This window comes from Microtus pennsylvanicus, chromosome 5 (genome assembly GCF_037038515.1).
Source record: "Microtus pennsylvanicus isolate mMicPen1 chromosome 5, mMicPen1.hap1, whole genome shotgun sequence".
Lineage (NCBI taxonomy): Eukaryota > Metazoa > Chordata > Mammalia > Rodentia > Cricetidae > Microtus > Microtus pennsylvanicus.
Window position 1 is genome coordinate 70,978,831 of NC_134583.1, and position 19,242 is coordinate 70,998,072.

General features: G+C 41.7%; 1 protein-coding gene across 1 annotated transcript in view; it reads left to right on the top strand.

Moving 5' to 3' along the window:
* Positions 1–1,630: 1,630 nt before the first annotated feature.
* The window catches only part of Wdr11 (WD repeat domain 11), a 53,296-nt gene continuing 35,684 nt past the window's right edge, over positions 1,631–19,242 (top strand). Inside the window, exons 1-10 of the mRNA XM_075972463.1 lie at positions 1,631–1,705; positions 2,353–2,724; positions 3,643–3,754; positions 7,732–7,885; positions 9,196–9,369; positions 12,633–12,819; positions 14,295–14,460; positions 15,013–15,127; positions 15,855–16,050; positions 16,523–16,626. Of these exons, the coding sequence (XP_075828578.1) occupies positions 2,639–2,724; positions 3,643–3,754; positions 7,732–7,885; positions 9,196–9,369; positions 12,633–12,819; positions 14,295–14,460; positions 15,013–15,127; positions 15,855–16,050; positions 16,523–16,626 (1,294 nt within the window). The 5' untranslated portion in view covers positions 1,631–1,705; positions 2,353–2,638. The remainder of the gene's footprint in view (positions 1,706–2,352; positions 2,725–3,642; positions 3,755–7,731; positions 7,886–9,195; positions 9,370–12,632; positions 12,820–14,294; positions 14,461–15,012; positions 15,128–15,854; positions 16,051–16,522; positions 16,627–19,242) is intronic.

Below are 19,242 nucleotides of genomic sequence, written 5' to 3' on the forward strand. Positions count from 1 at the left end.
TTGTCACAAGCTAGAGTCCTCTGGGAAGAGGAAATGTTGATAAAAAAAATTTGCCTTCACCAGACTGCTGTAGGCAAGTCTGTGGGGAACTTCCTTGTTTAATGATTGATGTGGGAGGGATCAGCCCACTGTGGGTGGTGCCTGCCCCTCCGTGGGCAGGGGATTCTGGCTTGTGTAAGAAAGCAAGCCCGTGAGAAGCAAGCCAGGAGTCACACTCCTCTATAACCCCTGCTTCAGTGCCTGCCTCCAGGTTCCTTTCCCTCTTGAGTTCCTGCCTTGGCTTCCTTTAGTGATGGGCTATGAATTAGACATATAAGCTAAATAAACTCTGTCCTCGACAAATTGCTTAGTCCCAGTCTTGAGAAAGCAAACACAAATATTCTGGGTGATTTTTGTTGTTTGTTTTTTGTTTTTGTAAGAAGAGTTTCAGGTCACGAGTCTATGTGGCTACTTTGGAGGATGGGAAATTGGAAACAGGCTGTCAGCTTTTCCTTAAGGTGACATGAGCAAAATTAGCAACTCTGTGAAGAGAATAGATACAATATTTCTCTCTCTGGCTTAGATTGGGTTAAACTGATGGGAGGCCACATGGGAATTAAAGAAAGCAGACAGGTATCTCCAGAATCAGAATTGTTCTTTAGCCAGAATGATTGAAGGGTCGCAGTCTCTCCCCAGAGTGGGGACTGTGTTTGGTTTGTGGATCCCTGATTAGAAGCTTCCACGGGTGTTGTCGATCAAGTCAACTTTCTTGTCCACAGCTTCTCAGTTCTCCTGAGGCTTTTGGCCATTAACCCTTCACTATGGTCCATGAGAATTCAATGAGGGACGGCAGATATAAAGTGCTGAGCCTTGACTCACGAAAGTTGTCCCCAAGCCATCTTTCCTCCTCCAACACACACACACACACACACACACACACACACACACACACACACGAATATGTGTGAATAATGCCAAGAGACTAGGGGCTGGCTTGATCAGTTCTCATTTGCTTTTTGGCTTTTTAGTTGGCTGCTTTCTGGTTATCTGCATCCCCATAGCAACCCCTGGCTTTGATCACCTAGGAGACAAATCTCTCGGTGTATCTGTGAAGATGTTTCTTGAGAAGTTTAACTGAGCTGAGAAGCCCTCCATGAATGTCAGCATTACCCTTCTAGGGGTTGGAGTCCCAAACAGTAAACAGTATAAAAAGGAAGTGAGAACAGGGTTAAAAAGAAGATGGATCATGGAGGCTAGTGCCTGCCTCTGCTCCAGGCTGGGAATTGCCCAGGCCCCCAGAAAGCCCTCCTCTCCTATATTCCCTGTAATTGGCACCTGTCCTGCTGTCAGGTGTTTGATCATACAGAGCCCCGTGGAATGGAGGGGTCGCCTGACCTCGCACCAGTGAGAGCCCTGTGTAGCTCCAGGTTGGTCTCTAATTTACCTCAGTCTTCCTGCTGCAGCCTCCTTCTAAATGCTAAAGTGAGGGGATTACAAGCCAAGACTCCGACACCCAGTTGCTAATGGCCTCTTCTAAAGGTCAGGCCATCCTCACACAGGCAAGAACGTACTGGTTGGAACTTGAACTGCCAGAGAGGTCCCACCTACTTCCCTGCTGAAACCCTGAGCTGGGGTAGTCACTCTGGCTGTAACTTCATGCTGACTTCCATCAGGAGCTGCTGAGGAATTTCTTAGGTTAGCTGCAAATTCCGAGAGGTGAGGGATGGTAAGTGATCACTAGTACAAAATTCAGCGCGTTGGGGACTCTATCTCCTCCTAGGCCCTCACTCAGCTGCACTTCTTTGGTCTTGTCTATACTCAGAACTTTCTCCTGGTGCTTAAGTCCCCCAACTCTAGGATCAAAATGCTCCCAGACATTTACTGTATTTTTCAAACACATAGGTGGAAAAAAAAAATCAGGTAGTCAGGTTAGAGCAAGGTAAGGAAATCTGTTATAGGCTTCGGATGCCAAGTAGGACATATTGGTAATGTCACTGTGCTATTTTATCATTCTTGGGAAACTGCTTTCTCAAATAATTACCAATTTTAATTGGTAAAGCCGGTGAAACTTTTGGCTCTTAATTGTCCGCTTGCAATTGGTCACCGCTTCTGCCCCTGTTTTCCCTCGCTGGTGTTCTTTTGTTCTTTTCTGCTAATACTTTCAGGGTTCTCCGAGAATCCTGTAACTGCAACTCTAAAATAACTTGATTATTATTCTCCATACACTTTATGAGCGCAAAGGCACTGTCTTCATTTGCATATCCCTACAGGTCTACAACAAACAGAGCCTGGCAATGGTAGTTGCTCCACATTAGCAAATCCGAGTCAGAAAGGTAAACTGGGTCTTCATTGTTTTGTTTTCATGATTTCCAGCAATCTGTCTCCCAAAAGGAAGAAACCGGTACGACTGACAGCAGAACCCTTCTTCCATGCGTAGCTGCAAAGGGCACAAAGCGTGGGACTCACTCGACTCTCGGAACTCTGGAGAGGGAGGAACTTGGAGAGTGAGATCCTAGACAGACACGGACTCTTGGAAGGAGGAACCTTGGATCCCACGGAACCAGACAGCGGCGCTGACGCGGCTACCCGGACTTTGGAACGGAAGGGCTGAGCGTGTCGCTTCCTGCCTGCCGGTGGGGAGGGCCGCTGTGCCGCCGGGATGTTACCCTACACCGTGAACTTCAAGGTGTCGGCGCGCACCCTCACCGGGGTGCTCAACGCGCACAACAAGGCGGCGGTAGACTGGTGAGGGCAGTGTTTCCGGCCGCCGGCCTAGGTCGCAGTTCGCGAGGGGACGGGGAAGAACACGGGGCTTCCGGTCTTCCCCTCCTAGACCGCCTCCGGTCACCCACAGCTCCCAGATTTTCTTTTAGCTGAGATGCTTTTGTTGTCATATAAGTCGCAAACGTCCCGAGTGGGCAATTCCTAGGTGCAAACACGGTTTCATTCCTGTGTTCTTTTCTCCGCTTCTTATTCCTTTGCTGTGCCCGTTTCCTCTTTGCCAATCTGGACCTGCGAGGGCTTCACCCCCTCTACTCCCTGTCACCTTATCTCTTCCCGGTCCTGTCTTTTTCTTAGCCACTCATGCTCCTCTTTTTCACTTACACCCATTCAGCAGTGCCCCAGACTCTGTCCTGTGCACCTGTGAGGTACAGCCCTCTCCACAGCCGGTTCTCTTTCTACAGTAAAATAACACCGAAGCTTTGAGAAGTATTAATAATGTGTGATTCATGGCTGTGATGCTGGGAATGTTGCTATGGAGGCCGAAACGTCTTCTGTTAATTTTTTTTTTTAAATCTGGTTGGAAGGACTAAGACGAGTCACTTATCCTAGGCACACTGCGGATTCTATGTTGTTATAAAAATAAACATTATTGGACACTGAATGAGATAAAGTGTGTACATACAAAGCCAGCACAGATTGGCTTACACATCAAAGCTCAATGTACACATCTTTTAGAACTGTCCGGTTAAGTGGAAACGACTCTTAAATTATTTGTAAGCTTAGCTAGGGCCTTATATAAATGGAAGGATATCATAAACTTTTGATTTTAACTAATACTATTAATGATGGTACATATGAATTAGAGTCATTTATGATAGGCAAGAGGAAAGTTCAGTTGCTTTGTTTTTTAATTACGTTTTAACATTGCTGTTTTGGCAGGGGCTGGCAAGGTTTAATTGCTTATGGATGTCATTCGCTTGTGGTAGTGATTGATTCCAATACTGCCCAAACTCTGCAAGTTCTAGAAAAACATAAAGCTGATATTGTTAAGGTAAGTTCAATCGCACATTAATCCCATAACAGTCTGCCTTAAGTTTATTACATCATCAGGTTCTCATTAAGTCATAGTTATGAATGTCAAACCATCTTTAAATACAGTTTCTAGGGCTGCCTAGCATTTACACATACATGACTTAATGTCCACCCAGAGTGCATTGCCAAGTGCTCGTTCTAGGGCATTTTGAAGAGGTGAGTGAAAACACCAATTCTGTCACTTACCGTCTCACTGACTGGTCCGTTAGTTTTGAACACTGACTGCCATGCGCTGAGCGTATAAACATGAACCTTCTTTGTGGGTGGGAGTGAGTCTCACTGTGGTTTTGATTAGGGTTTTCCCAGTGGATGATCACGAGCATCTTTTCACAGGCTTGTTGGCTGTTTGTGTGCCTTTGTAAAATTGTCTACTTGGATTCTTTTTCCGTTTTGAAATGTATTGTCTTTCTGTTATTAAGTTATAAGCCTTAGCGGTATGTTTTAAGGATGAGCCCCTCATCAGACAAACATGTGATCTGCAGACATTTTCTCTCATTATTGGATCTTCTTTTCACTTCTTTAGATGGTGCCTTTTCAAGAATAAATAGTTTTTTTGTTTTTTGTTTTTTTTGGTTTTTTCGAGACGGGGTTTCTCTGTGGCTTTGGAGCCTGTCCTGGAACTAGCTCTGTTCCAGGCTGGTCTTGAACTACCAGAGATCCGCCTGCCTCTGCCTCCCGAGTGCTGGGATTAAAGGCGTGCACCACCATCGCCCAGCAAGAATAAATAGTTTTAATTTTTATATAATTTATTCTTTCTTTAACATGTACATTTCTGCTATATTCAAGAAACCATGGCTTTCTCCATCATCAAGACAACTTACAATTTTGTTTTTAGCTCTTTATTTAGGTCTTTGATACATTTAAAGTTAATTTTGCCTATGATATGAGATTGAGGAAACCAGTATCAATTGGTTTTTGTATCTTCACTTATGTCCTATGATGTTGATAAACTTACCACCTCTTAAAACTAGTAATTTTGAGCTGGATTTTTATGCATCGATTCATGGTATCTGCTAAGGATCAGAGTTTAATTTGATAGTCTGTATTTGCTTCAGTTTTTTTCTTTCCATATTGTATTGGCCAGGACTCTAACTTCAGTGAATCAGGATACTAAGTGGTTCTTTTATCTCCTTCCTTAGCGTAGGGGAAGGCACCTGGTCCTTCACCATTAAGTATTATGAACTGTAGAGAGGTTTTTGGTTTGAGTCTTTCAGGAATAGAAGTATTGTCATCTCCACTCCTTCCCTTTCCCCTTTTGTCTTCTCTAGAGTTTCATTTATGTGTAGATTCAAGCTTCAGTTTGATAGTCTATTTATTTTGCCTGAAGAAATTATTATAAGTAATTTTTATTTAAAAAATACTCTCAAAGGATGTGGACTGCTGCATTGGTAATTGTATTTTCTAGTAGTAATTTTAGAATATCACTTTCCTGTCTTCTCGCTCACTAATCACTGGTGAAAACTTCTTGTCTTGGTTCTCTGTATGCAGTGTACCTTCCTGTGTTTTCTCTGTTTTAGTAGCTCAGGGTGCATAGTGGAGTTTTCAGAAGTTTATAAACTCCTTGGAATTGTGTAAGTAGCCTGCAGCACTGCACCTGTAAACATGCACACACATTTCTTGTTATTCCAAGTCATTATATTTCATGAAGTCACTTCAGACACTGAGTTAGGGACTACTAATACCTTGTTTCTTCTAAGCAGTCAAAATCCGATGAGCCTTTAAGCACACATTGTATCACCATGTCAGTACACAACCTTTGTGCACTTGTGTTTTTGTTGAAATTGAACTCATTACCAACAACTGTATCTCTGAGCAAGGGCACTTCACACTTTTTATCTGGTTAGGTACATTGTAACCTATTATACTTAGGTACAGTAAGCAGCAGTGGGCTGGGAGCATTTTAGACAATAACATTGCCAAGAAAAAGCCCAAATATGGACAACATAGCAGTAAATAGCTGTAAGTTGGACACTTATTTGCACCATGAGAGCAGAAGTAAGGATGCCTTATTTTCCACAGCTGGTCCCCTGCATGTATCGGTCAACTCTGCTTAGTCACCTGGCTGTCCTTCTCTGCAAATGCCCTCCAAGTATTGGCTTTGCATGATAAACACACATTAGCAAGAAGGGGAGTTCATGTTTGCAAACTGCAGATAGTGGAAGTCCACCAGATGTACCTGTGTGTAGACAGTACACACAATACACATGATGTTCAAAAGCAAATGTATATATACATGCGCAGACACAGACACATTTATTAAAAAGAATTTTACCTGAGGAGTGTAAAGATTAGTAAAATTCATATTCAGAAAACTTATTTCTGCCTTCTCCATAAGTTCTGTTATAATTTATTACTTTTCTACTTTGACATTCATTACACATAACTGTTTATATGTGTAGACATGTGTGCTTACCTATGTTTCTGTGTATATGAAGATTTATGATGTTTATCAGTTAAACACATTGAACAGCAGATTTAGAATCTACACTGAGGTTACGGAATAAAAGCACAAGGCCTCCATGGTGTGCTGTGTAGAGCTGGTAATAACACATCGTCCACTAACAGGGTGCTGAGAGAGAAGAAGGGATGGTTATGAGCACCGGCTAGCCAGGGAATGCTTTGACTTATGGTGACAACTCTAAGATGGACCTCTTACTCTGTGAATAGTCAGTGTTCAAGAATTTGATCAGATTTACTTTAGAGTTCTGGTAGACTTTTAATTTGTGTTTGTGACACTAGGTAGGGCTTGCACATGCTCACCATGCTTACCATGCACATGACCATTGAGCTGCATACCCAGCCCGTATTTCACTTAGTTCCAATTTTGAGACAGGATGCTGCTGCATTCCCAGGCTGGCCTGGAGCTTGTATCCTTCTTCCTCAGCCTCCAGAATATCAGGAATTATTAATGCACCAACAGGCCAAACTTTATTTTTATTTTTATATTTTAATGTACTTTGAGAATTAATGTATGTTGTGTGTGCATATACCCATGTTTGCATGTGTGGACACGCGTGTTTATGGGGCTCTCTTAGTTAGGATTTCTATTGCTGTGATAAAACACAACTAAAAGCAACTTGGGGAGGAAAGGGCTTACTTAGTTCAGCTTCTGGCTTGTAGTTCATCATGCAGGGAATCAGCTCAGGAACAAGAGACAGGAACAGATGCAGAGGCCATGGAAGAACACTACTGGCTTGCTTCTCATGGCTTGCTCAGCCTGCTTTCTTACAGCACTCAATCATCAATCAAGGCCAATCTGAAAGGGGCATTTTCTCAACTGAAATTCCCTCTGCTGAAGTGACTCCAGCTTGTGTCAAGCTGACATAAACTAGCCCGCACAAGAGCTGTGTGTGCCTGCCTAAGTGGTTTCTAGAGGTTGGCCCTGGAGGTGTCTTACTAGTTGGCTGTCCATCTTATGTATTGAGTTGGGGTCTCCTGCTGAACCCAAAGTTCATCAGTTTGAATGAAAAGTGTAGCCAGACAGCTTTCCTCAGACATCCCGGCCTCTTCCTCCCTAGCTCTTGGATTACGTGTTTTTCTAATTAGGATAATAATAAACACAAGGCCTCCATGGCCTTTTAAGAATAGAAAATATTCTTCTTAGTTATTCATGATTTTAGATGTTCTGCCAAAATTAGATTTTCGGAAAACTAAGTTACAAGATGGCTTGGAATTTTACCAAGCACTTGAGAAATTTTGGTTTCATACTTGATGTTAATAAAATATCTAGGCTATCCATCATCATTTTTCACATTTCAAAGGCATTATGAAACTTTTAATCAAATACACCACTTAAAAATAAATAATAAAGATGTCTTCATTTCAAAATTAATGCTAGTTTTCTACTTAGTCATACCAAACTATTTTTATCGTCTGAATGGTTGATGTTTTGGGAGATGATGTCCGATGCTGTATCCGATTTCTCCTCTAAACCAGGTTAAGTGGGCCCGGGAGAACTACCACCATCACATCGGCTCACCGTATTGTCTGCGCCTGGCTTCTGCCGATGTCAACGGCAAGATCATCGTGTGGGATGTAGCAGCAGGCGTTGCTCAGTGTGAGATCCAAGAGCATGCCAAGCCCATCCAAGGTGAGTCCCCAGCTCTGCGGAGCTTGGTGATGCACGCTCTTGGAAGGTCTTGTCGTTAGTTCTCTCCATTTAATTGCTTTTGTTATTTCCAGTCTAACTCTTGGAGGTATTTAGCCTATCTTCTGATAGGAATTTCACATTCCTTTCCCCTGTCAGTACACTTTGGGCATTATTTCCTTAAATTTTAACTGATTCATGCTATAGTAAAACGCATTAGTTTCAGTGTTGGGCTCAGCTATATTGATGAGACTCTTGAGCTATGGCAGCACAAACTGTCAAGTGCACTGTCTGATGACTGCAGTGAAACGGCTTTCAGTACTGATGATAAAGTCTTAGAGATCAACAGACTTTTGCTCATGCTCATAGCAGAGGTGCTTGGTTTTTTTCTTTTAATGTTATTCTTCTAAAACTATTACAGTGTTCTTTAGACTAGTCTTTTAGAATGTCTCCTGCTGGGCTGAAGCACATACACACACACACACACACACACACACACACACACACACACACGCACACACACGCACACGTGTGGGATATGAGGGGATGTGAGGAGGTGGATTTGAGTGCAAAAGTATATCCCAGTGTATGTCCGCAATGTGGAGGACAAAGGACAGTCTCAGGTGCCAGTCCTCAGGTGCCTTCTCCCTTGGGTTTGAGCAGAGTCTCTGGTTGGCCTGGATCTTTATCACACAAGCCAGGTTAGCTGGCCAATGAGCTTCCAGGAGTCATCCTATTTGCCCCCATCTAGCCATAGCAATGCTGCAATTACGGGTATGTGCAACCGTGCCCAGCTTTTTACATAGACTCTAGTGATCTGAACTCGGGTCCCCAAGCATGCAGGGCATGCACTTCAGTTACTGAGCCGTCTCTCTAGCCCTGCATAATTCTTTTGCTTTCTTTTTCTTAATTCTTATCTCATACAATACATCCTGACTGCAGCTTCCCCTTCCCAGTATATCAACCATACATGGCTAAACAAGTTGCAATAAAGACTGGATACAAACCTTCATATCAAGGCTACATGAGACAACTCAGTAGGAGGAAAAGGGTCCAGTGAGCCATCAGCTTCCAGATTTTGGCCATCCAGGCAGTGTCAGGCATGGGCTCCCCTCATGGCTGGGCCCTCAAGTTAGACTAGGTTAATCGAGATGTGAACCAAACAATTCATATTTATATAAAATTAGCCTGATAATGCATGCAGATCACATTTGGGGGGCGGGTATTGGATTTTAAGGGTTATACATTTGGAAAAGTATCAAGAACAAAGTGATCAGACATTTTGAGGTTTTTCTCTCATCTTTCTGGTGCAGATGTGCAGTGGCTGTGGAATCAGGATGCCTCCCGAGACTTGCTGCTTGCTATCCACCCACCAAATTACATCGTGCTCTGGAATGCAGACACTGGCACCAAGCTGTGGAAGAAGAGCTATGCAGATAACATCCTTTCGTTTTCCTTTGACCCTTTCGATCCCTCCCATTTAACTTGTAAGTAATAATTATTTGCAGAAAGTTAGTTTTAGGAAGCATAAAAACGAAATTAGTATTATATACATGGCATGCATTATCTGTCCTCAGTGACTTTTAAAGTGATCACTGGAGAAGCACACCTCCAGATAGCTGCAGTTCCTGATGTACGTAGTGAATTGTATCCCCACACCGTTTGCAGGTACTTTTATTGTTATATACTTATACTAGCAAGCCATTCATGAAGGGGAACTACTGCACAGTAGGGGCTTCCTCCCGGACCCCAGATTAGACACAAACCACACCCAAACACCTGTTTTAAGCAGGGAAGAAAAGTTAAAGTAGCTGCTTTCTGGCTCAGGCAGCAAACAGCAGCAAAGGATTTTGCAAGTGTAACTTAAGAAGAGGGGAAGGGGAATTCTGTGTTAGAGTGGGCTAGACTGTGGTGGTTAAGGAGATAGGAGACGAGGGAGAAAAGGGACAAGGAAAAAGGGGAAGGGGTATTTGTCCCAGAGGGACAAAGGACTATCTCTGGATAGAGAGAAGACAGACGTGGACATAGGCAGTTGGTGGTTTATAAAGGTAAAGGGGGAAACCCTGTGTTAGGATGAGGTGTTTAATTTTAATTAGGTATGTTAATTAGATGAGCCAAAGGGGCTTCTGATAGGTGGACTTTGGTAGTCAGCATCAGGAGGAAAAAGTAGCCAAATGAGGGAATAGACCTTGGTGGCTATTAGGAATGAAATCTAATGGTTTTTTAGCAAGACAGAGGGAATGGAGAGGAAGATCAAGGCCTGCCAAAGTCACATGCTCAAGTGGGCTAGTGTCCCTTCAATACACATGTTGAATTCATGGCTGAATAGTATTGGACTACTTTGGGACAGAGGGCTGCTGTGATCTTAGATCAGACTTAAGTAGACTTTGTTTAAAAAACTTGAGTCAGGAATTTTGTTTCATCTGTAGTCAAAGTTCTTGGTTTTAAAAACATGATTGCAGTCGAGGCTATTTCGTGTAAAAGACAAGCTCATGAGAATTTTTTTTTGTAGAAGTTTTTTGCTAACTTTGTGTTTTGTATATTAAATTATCTAAAGATGAGAATTGTTTTAGATATTTGTGTAGTTTTATTGTTTAAAAATACACTTTTTTCTATGATTCAACAGATACTGCTTTAGCTAGTATTCCTATTCTGGGAACTAAGATGGAGTTTCCCAGCTTCAGACTCTGAACTATGAATGGAGCGAATACATAAGTTCTAGTGTATTAAGAGATATTAAGTGGGGGCTGTAGGAATGACTCAGCAGTTCAGAGGATGGACCATTCTAGCAGAGGACCCTTGTGTGGTTTCTGGCACCCATGTTGATGTTGGATGGCTCACAACCTCCTATAAATCCAGCTTCATGGAATTCAACAACCACATGTATGTGGCACCCCTCCCCCCCACACAAAAAAATAATAAGTCTTTAAAAGGTGATAAATGGTATAAAGAAGATAAAATCCAATGAAGGAGATGGGGGAGGGATGGGAACTAAGGGTTGTAAAGTTACATTAGATTAATGGCCAGAATAAACTTTATTTTAGTAATGATCAGAGGCTTGAAGGAGGCAGAGGAGTTAGTGGATTTCAGTGATTCAAAATTCTGATTTTATCTATCAAAATTTATTGAGAGAGGCAGTGTGTTTTAGTGTGTCTATGTTGAAAGAGAAAGAAAAGTAAAGAGAAAAACTTGGCTATAAAAATAAGATCAGTACATTTTGTTCAGGCCTGTCTGTGTATGTACTTATACATACACACTTACCTATTGGTTTGCTGAAAAATTCAGTAAAAGGAACAATAGGTTCATTATAGTCAGTGTAGTACAATGGCCTGAAAGAAGGCAGCCAGTGAGACCTGGGAGGATGCATTTCAGAACCTGAAAGGTGGTAAGGACTAGGCTGAGTTCATTGTGTTAACCCTGTGTCTCTTATTTGACTTGTAGAGGCACTGTGTGAGTGTGTGTGTGCGCGCACACACACACACACTCATTGCACACATGTATGTGTGTATTATTAGTTTGAGAAAAGATCTCCAGATTGGCTTCAAACCCATGATTCCCTGGTCTCTTGACTGCTGGATTTCAGGTATCCATCACGTGCGTCCTGCCTTCTCTACTTTTCACGTGTCAGCTGCCACTTTGTGTTTACACTTGCACAGAATGTGCCGAACTTGTCATAACATTGCCTGGATCCCTGTGCCTACACATGTGTGGTTCCCTGCCGTATACGCAGTATCAGCCAGGGTGTGAGGGAGATGATTTTTCTAAGTCACAGGAAGGCTTAAGTTGTATTACTAAGTGTGGTGCTGAGATACTTTTGTCTCATGGATAGGAAATTTTGGTTGGCATTCTGCTTTGTGTGCAGGCATGTGTGTGTATGTGTGTGTGTGTGTGTGTTTTATATGTAGACATACAGATACAAACAAATACTTTTATCCTAAGGTTTAGGCTGTTCTTTTTAAAGGAAAAAGATACTTATTAGACTTAGTAGCCCAGAATAATCATAAAAATCTAGTGCCATCAAATCAAATATTTGTGCTTGGCTGAAGGTAACACAAGTTTTCTTTTTCTCTTTTTATCGTTTTTTTTTGGGGGGGAGGGGTTTCTCTGTAGTTTTGGTACGGGTCCTGGAACTAGTTCTTATAGACCAGGCTGGCCTCGAACTCACAGAGAACTGCCTGGCCAACACGAGGTTTCTTACATGTAATAGTCTTCACGTGTGGCTTGTATATTCTAAAAAAATGCTTGAATTATAGGATAAAATGGGAATGGAAGTCTATGCATAGATTTTTTTTTTTCTGAAAGAACCAATGTTCTTGATGCCAAAAATCTTGCAAAATCTTTTTAATATAAAATGTAATTCAGAGCCAGGCAGTGGTGGCGCACGCCTTTAATCCCAGCACTCGGGAGGCAGAGGCAGGCGGATCTATGTGGGTTCGAGACCAGCCTGGTTTACAAGAGCTAGTTCCTAGACAGGCTCCAAAGCTGCAGAGAAACCCTGTCTCGAAAAACCAAAACCAAACCAAACCAAAACAAACAAACAAACAAAAAAGATGTAATTCAGAATCTCAGTTTGGAGGCTTCTGGTGAGCTGTCATGGACTCTTGTTTCTGTGGGACAGCATTCCAAGTGGTCAGTATAGCATTGCCTACTCAAGCCTTAAAGTACCATTATCTTGCTTTCATGGGCTGGAGTAGAGCTGTGTGCTAACCTGGGTTGACCCTTAATCAGAGTTCTGCTTCTCTTGATACAGTACTCACCAGCGAGGGCATTGTTTTTATCTCGGACTTCTCTCCATCCAAGCCTCCCTCAGGCCCTGGGAAGAAAGTGTACATCTCCAGCCCACACTCCAGCCCAGCTCATAACAAGCTGGCCACGGCCACGGGAGCTAAGAAGGCTCTCCATAAAGTAAAGATTTTAATCACTCAGGAGAAACCTAGGTGAGTGCAGGGCAAAGACTGCTGTGAGCTCGCAGCTCTGCCCATTACTTCTGAGAAGGTTAATTTTGCAGCTACATTATGATAAACTTTCTCTTTCACCTCCCCTGGAGAGACTCAGCGTTCACTGTCCTCTTCAGCCCCCTGTTGTGCTAGGACCTCCTCACTGGGTTTATAGGTTAAAATTTAAAAAACATCCTAGTTTTACTTGTGAAAATAGGAAATAATTTTAAAGCCGTGGTCATTGGCCACATGAAGACTGGAGGAAGCTGGATTTTCACACTGATACACTTCCTCACTTACATGCTGGGCCCTCTCCCCGGTCAAGAAGAGGTGGACGTTTGTATGCGAGTGAAGACATTGCCCAGCGTGGCTGAAAGCTGGGGGCCAAGGATACTCTGACTATGAGCACATCTTTAACCTTGTTCAGATGTCACTCTCCCAGTCTGTGCATCAGGGCGTTAGAGCACTTAGAGACTTGTGACAGAGGTAGACAGACACAGTGTAGTGCCAGACCTGTCCCGTGCATTCAGAAAGTGTGAACTGGGACTATGTAAGAAATCGCAGCTGAGTAAAATTACAAGGAACTCTCTGTGTGCATTACAAATAGATTACTGGTGTTTGCTAGAACTACAATTTTATATTTTTTTATAGCTTTGGAAGTTTTCTTGGTATTTGTTTCGAAATCATCTTTAATATGCTAGAATTATTCTGCTTAGATTGTGAATAATTAATTGAATGAATCTGCTAAAAGATTGTGCTATAAATACATTTTGAATTTGTAGATTGATACTGCTTTTGTATATTGAGCCATAGTCTGATTCAATTTACTGGTAATGCATCTCCTATCCTTTGCTGAGATGGTTTAAGATTGCCTTTTTAGTGCCCTAATAGCCCTTTACATTTTTGTGGATTCATTGTCACAAGCAAATAATGTAATCGTTTAGCAGACTACATAGTTTTGTTGTGCTTGCTTTGTTTTCTGTCATGTGATCTTGAGCTTTGGAAAGAGCCTCGTGTCCCATAAGTGAACTGGACTGAATGCTTTCACGTCCGCATTTAGGATAGCATTAAAGTATGAGGACAGAGGAGAGGAGGTGCTGCCCCGTTCACATAGACGGCAGCAGTACTCCCAATTTGGTGGTTCTTGTCACCCTGAATGTTTTATGTTTTAAACCCAAGTCTGTATTTCAGCAATCTAGTGCTTCTAATTGCAAAGGAAAAATAAATCTGTCTTGTGAGTGTCAGTACTGCCACCATCTCATTATAATCAGAATTCTGTACTATTTACTTTATGTCACAGAGATTTAAAAACACGTGTGTCTGCCCAGCCCATTTGAGTTCTAGCAACACGTGAGGTCTATGTTTCAGATGCTAATCCCTTTTGGTCATTTCAGGAACTAGTTCATTCTTGACAGTTTTAATGTGATGGGGTCTTGATGCCGACGTTGATGATTCCTCTTTCATGCTTTTCTCAGTGCTGAATTTGTAGCTCTCAACGACTGCCTCCAGTTGGCCTATCTGCCTTCCAAAAGGAACCACATGCTGTTGCTCTACCCCCGGGAGATTTTAATCCTTGACCTGGAAGTGAATCAAACAGTGGGCGTGATTGCAATAGAAAGAACTGGAGTTCCCTTTCTGCAGGTATCTATCAATTACTATGAACGTTATTTAGCAAGCCCATGACCTTGCCAAAGTTATGTGTCCCCTTCTATCTTCTATTGAGATAGCAGTGATCTTACTCAGTGCCCCTTATTTCCTGCACTTCTAATTGGTTGGACTTAACTAAAAATTGTTCTAATTGGTGCTGAACTATTTACTAAACTAGGTAAGAGCCAAGCATGGTGGTGTATGCTTGTAACCTCATGTCTCAGGAGACTGAGACAGGAGGGTCACCTTTAATTCAAGGCCAGTCTGGGCTCCAAAGTGAGTTCCAGGCTAGCCTAGGAGACCTAGCAAGACTCTGTCTCAAAAATATATACACACACAAAACTGTAATTCAATTTATATAGATGTCAAGGACAAGTTAATTTTAGGTTTCCAAATAGATTTTTGAAATGTTTATTTCATTAAATCTTAGAGAAATATTTGTGTGTGTCTCCTATTTTGTCCATATTCTTCAAATATGAGCTGAGTTTCCTGACATATATTTAATGCTCTGTTGGGTTTTACAAACCAACCTGTTTCTGTTTAAAGGTTATACCCTGCTCTCAGCGCGATGGCCTGTTTTGCCTACATGAAAATGGCTGCATAACCTTGCGTGTCCGGAGGTCTTATAATAGTGTCTTTGCTACTTCAAACGATGAGCCAGGTGAGCACACATCTCACGGTGATATTAATGATATTTTTCTTCAAAATGGTCTTAGAAAGCATCTCATGGAATAGCGTTGATGACATCTCCTTGTCTTGAGAAAGTGCACAGAACGGTGCAAATGCCCAGCTTATCTCTAGACGTTACAGCAGTGCCTCCTTTGTGCAGCAGAGACAGCACTTTGTCATTCCTTCTGGACATGTGTGCAGGCCAAATAGATGTAACCTCTGTGACTGTGTCCTCTGCTGTGTTCCCTCTAGCCTTGCACTCTTGACCTTTGCTCAAGGATAGCGTTCACTGTAAACAGCAAAGGTTAGTTAGTCTCCAAGGCACCCCGTTGTCTGATCTTTCGGGGAGTATAATGTTTTCGTGAAATGATGTGTACACATAGATGGAGGAAATTGTATGGAGTGTGGGTGTTTCCAGACTTTAGAGACTACTGCCAGGTGTGGTCTGTAGTGTGCTCTTTGCTGGTGCTCTTTGCTGGGCTTTAACGTTCTTAGACACAAGTGTGGTGATTGTTGCTATCCTAGGATTACACTTGTACTTCTCATGTGCATTATCTAGAGTCTGAAGGAATTAGTGAGAGTGGACTGTGACACTGGTTTGGGCAGTTTGCACTAGTGACAGAATGATGTCCTTCTGGTTGAGGTTGTTTACACCAAAACAGGTGGTGTTTTGTCTGTGCTTCCTCACTGCCATCTGAAAGAGATGATTTTCCCTTAAGATCCAGATCCCGTTCAGGAGCTTACCTATGACTTGAGAAGCCAGTGCGATGCAATCAGGGTGACGAAAACTGTCCGTCCCTTCAGTATGGTGTGCTGTCCTGTTAATGAGAATGCAGCCGCCCTCATAGTGAGTGACGGCAGGGTCATGATATGGGAACTGAAGTCTGCCGTGTGCAGTCGAAATGCACGGAACAGGTGAGTGAATGCATAGGCTTGTGGCTTGAGCTTTGATTGTTGTCTTCTGTTTCAGTTTTTTATTTTATTTTATTTTATTTTATTTTGGTTTTCGAGACAGGGTTTCTCTGTGGTTTTGGAGCCTGTCCTGGAACTAGCTCTTGTAGACCAGGCTGGTCTCGAACTCCCAGAGATCCGCCTGCCTCTGCCTCTCGAGTGCTGGGATTAAAGGCGTACGCCACCACCGCCCGGCTGTTTCTGTTTTTTAATTACCAGAGTCATATACAAAGAGTTTTGTTTTTATAAAGTCATTATAAAGAACATATGTACTGGCTCACTAGGGTTATGTTCCGACAGTTGCTTCACCTGTGGCCAGGATTAACAACTGCCACTGTAAAAGAAAAATGCCGTGGCCTGGGATTGGTATTTGAGGACCTGATGTGTAATGCTGACTCTAAATGTGTGTAATCCTCTGATCACGGTGTCTCTGCAGCAGTTCCGGAGTGTCTCCTTTATACTCACCAGTGTCCTTCTGTGGGATTCCTGTCGGAACGCTACAGAATAAGCTCCCAGACCTCTCCCTAGATAATATGATTGGTAAGCTTGTTTTCTCCTCTAACTTGCACATAAGATGTTCTTTTGAAGTGCAAAAATTAATAGTGTAACTGACTTGGCAAGTATTGTAAAGTCGAAGTTAATATTCAGGAAAACTCAAAATGTGGAGATGTTTTTATGTTTTCCGTAAGTAAACCAGTGGAGTCTAAACTATTTAAGCATGAAGATATCTGGTGTGGCTTGGTTGGGCTCCGCAGTTGGAATCAGAAAGCCTGATCCTTGAGAGCCTCTGATCTAGATGAAAGAGACTGAAAGAGAGGATCACAGATGTCTGGATTCTGGGTGGAGAGCCCTGCTTTGCAGACCTCCCTCCTCGGGGCCTGCATGCTCCCTGAGCCACAGCTTAGCATTCATTGCTTGCCTCTTTCCCCTTTTTCTGTTGCTTGTAATTTAAAATTCAGCCAGTGTTGTTCTTGATCTAGCTCATTTAGGTGCTCTTTCTTTATAGTCCCTAGTAATGACCCACAGTGGTGTTTACTGTGGGTTTATCTCTCTCTTCTAGTAGGTCTTAATTCTACAGGAACAGTTCAGTGATTCAGTTCTGTATCCCCAGGACTGTGCTTTGTAGATGTGCAATCAAGATTCACCGAAAGAATAAATTAGCTGAACAGTATTAGAAAAGATAACACTTTTTTGATGTTTCTCTTCTGAAAATTCTTACTTTCAGCAGATACTTATAAATAAAATATTCAGTCATTGCATGATCCTGGGGCTAGGATATGAAAGGAAGAATAGGGACTTAACAGTGTCAAATGTTGTGACATTTGGAATTGTAAGACTTTATAATATGCCAAGCAATGTTGACATTTAATTCTTTCCAAATTATCAACATGGTTTATAAAGGATTTTCTGCATTGAATTTTACATAATGTAATGAGAATGGATATTACCTAGTGACTCATTTTGTTTATATGCCAGGTCACATACTACAAAGAACATTACCTTATTGATCATAGTAATCAAGTGATACTTTCTGTGTGCTTAGTACTGCACTAGTCAGCCCTGCAGCATAGTTAATATGCCTTCATGTATGTAGGGATGAGTCCCAGAGAAGTTTGCAAACATGACCTCACCCGCACAGCAGTAGATGGAAAACACCACATGTAAACCCTATCTTCCTGGCTCTGGGAAGGCACTTAAAAGTGGTCTCCAGTCCTATGTGTTCCATGGTTATCTGGGGCAAGACCCCAACCTTGAAGACCTTACTTGTGTCCTGATTCATCCTGTTGTAGAGCCCCTTGTTTAGTTACACCATCTTTTAGTTCTGTCTATTCTTCCAGACAAATCCTTATGAGGAAGTTTGAACACACTGACAAGTTTTGCAAAATTATTTGGTCATTAACAATTTTCTGAGTTAATTGAATTTATTTTTAGCATAAAACATTAAAGTAAAAAGAATTATGTATGCAAATGAACAAAACTAATCAGCACCATGAAGCCCACACTCAGGTGAATTTTTATGTTGTTTAGGTGTCTAAGTGATACAAATTAGCGTATTTAAAATGAAAGATAGAGACTGTCAAGCAGTTCCTTACAATGGAGTTTAAATGTTAAATAAATGAAGCTTTGTCACTTGCAAGCATTTTAATTAAAACTTTTAATTAAACTTATAATTTGAAACTCACTGTTTTCTAGGCCATAATGGAAAGCAATTCTGTGAGATATGGAGAGTGGCTTATATTTACTAAGTAAAGGCTGCTGCTCATTGAGGCCTAAGCTCATTTTCTTAGGGAAAATGCAAGAAACGCGACAGTTCCCAGGAGTCTGGTGTCCGTGCTATACCTCTCAAACCTGTTTTCCCAGTATCCCCCTGGTTGGTATCAATTGCGTGGCCAATCCCAAGGAATTGTTTTAACTGGATTAAACTAATGATTTTTTTTTCCTATGACTTCTGTAGACTTCAGAATGGTAGTACTAAAAAAGTTTATAACTTCAGTAGATTATACTCACCCACTCTCAGTAATTTAACCTCACAGTGTATGTGTGTATTCTTTGTTGTGTGCTTTTGGCAAATCCAGTGTTCAGTAGTGGTTTACAGAAAGAAGTTTGTGTGTTTTTAGCAGACAGTCTTGACTTTATTGTACTTAAATTCTGTTAGGATAGTTTTTAACTGGAGTCATTGTTTAATTTGTACATATAATGCATATGTAAATAATGTAACTTAACCTGTCAAGTTTGTAATTTCAGACATGTCAAGCATGTCCTAGAGGTGGGGCCACAGAATCAGTTCAAGGTTGTCCTGGGCTATACGAGTCAAGTCAGTCAGAGTACAGTCTCAAAAGGAAAAGGATAACTATCTATCTACAATGGTTTTTGTATGTGGCATATATTCTTTATTAATATGTTGGTTTATTTTACATACTTAAATATGAAGTATTTCATATAAACTATAGTTTTTGTAGCTATGATATATAGCTTCTTATTTTATTATTATATATAATTATTATTTATTATACTATTATTATAGCTTCTTATTAGAAATCACGAGTCCTTTGAGTGTTTGTGTTTACTAGTTTAATGTGTCTTACAAAGTCCCTCTGATTGAAAGCAGCCCCACAGGAAGGAAAGGTAGTGAGGTGGTGATGCATGCGCTCCACA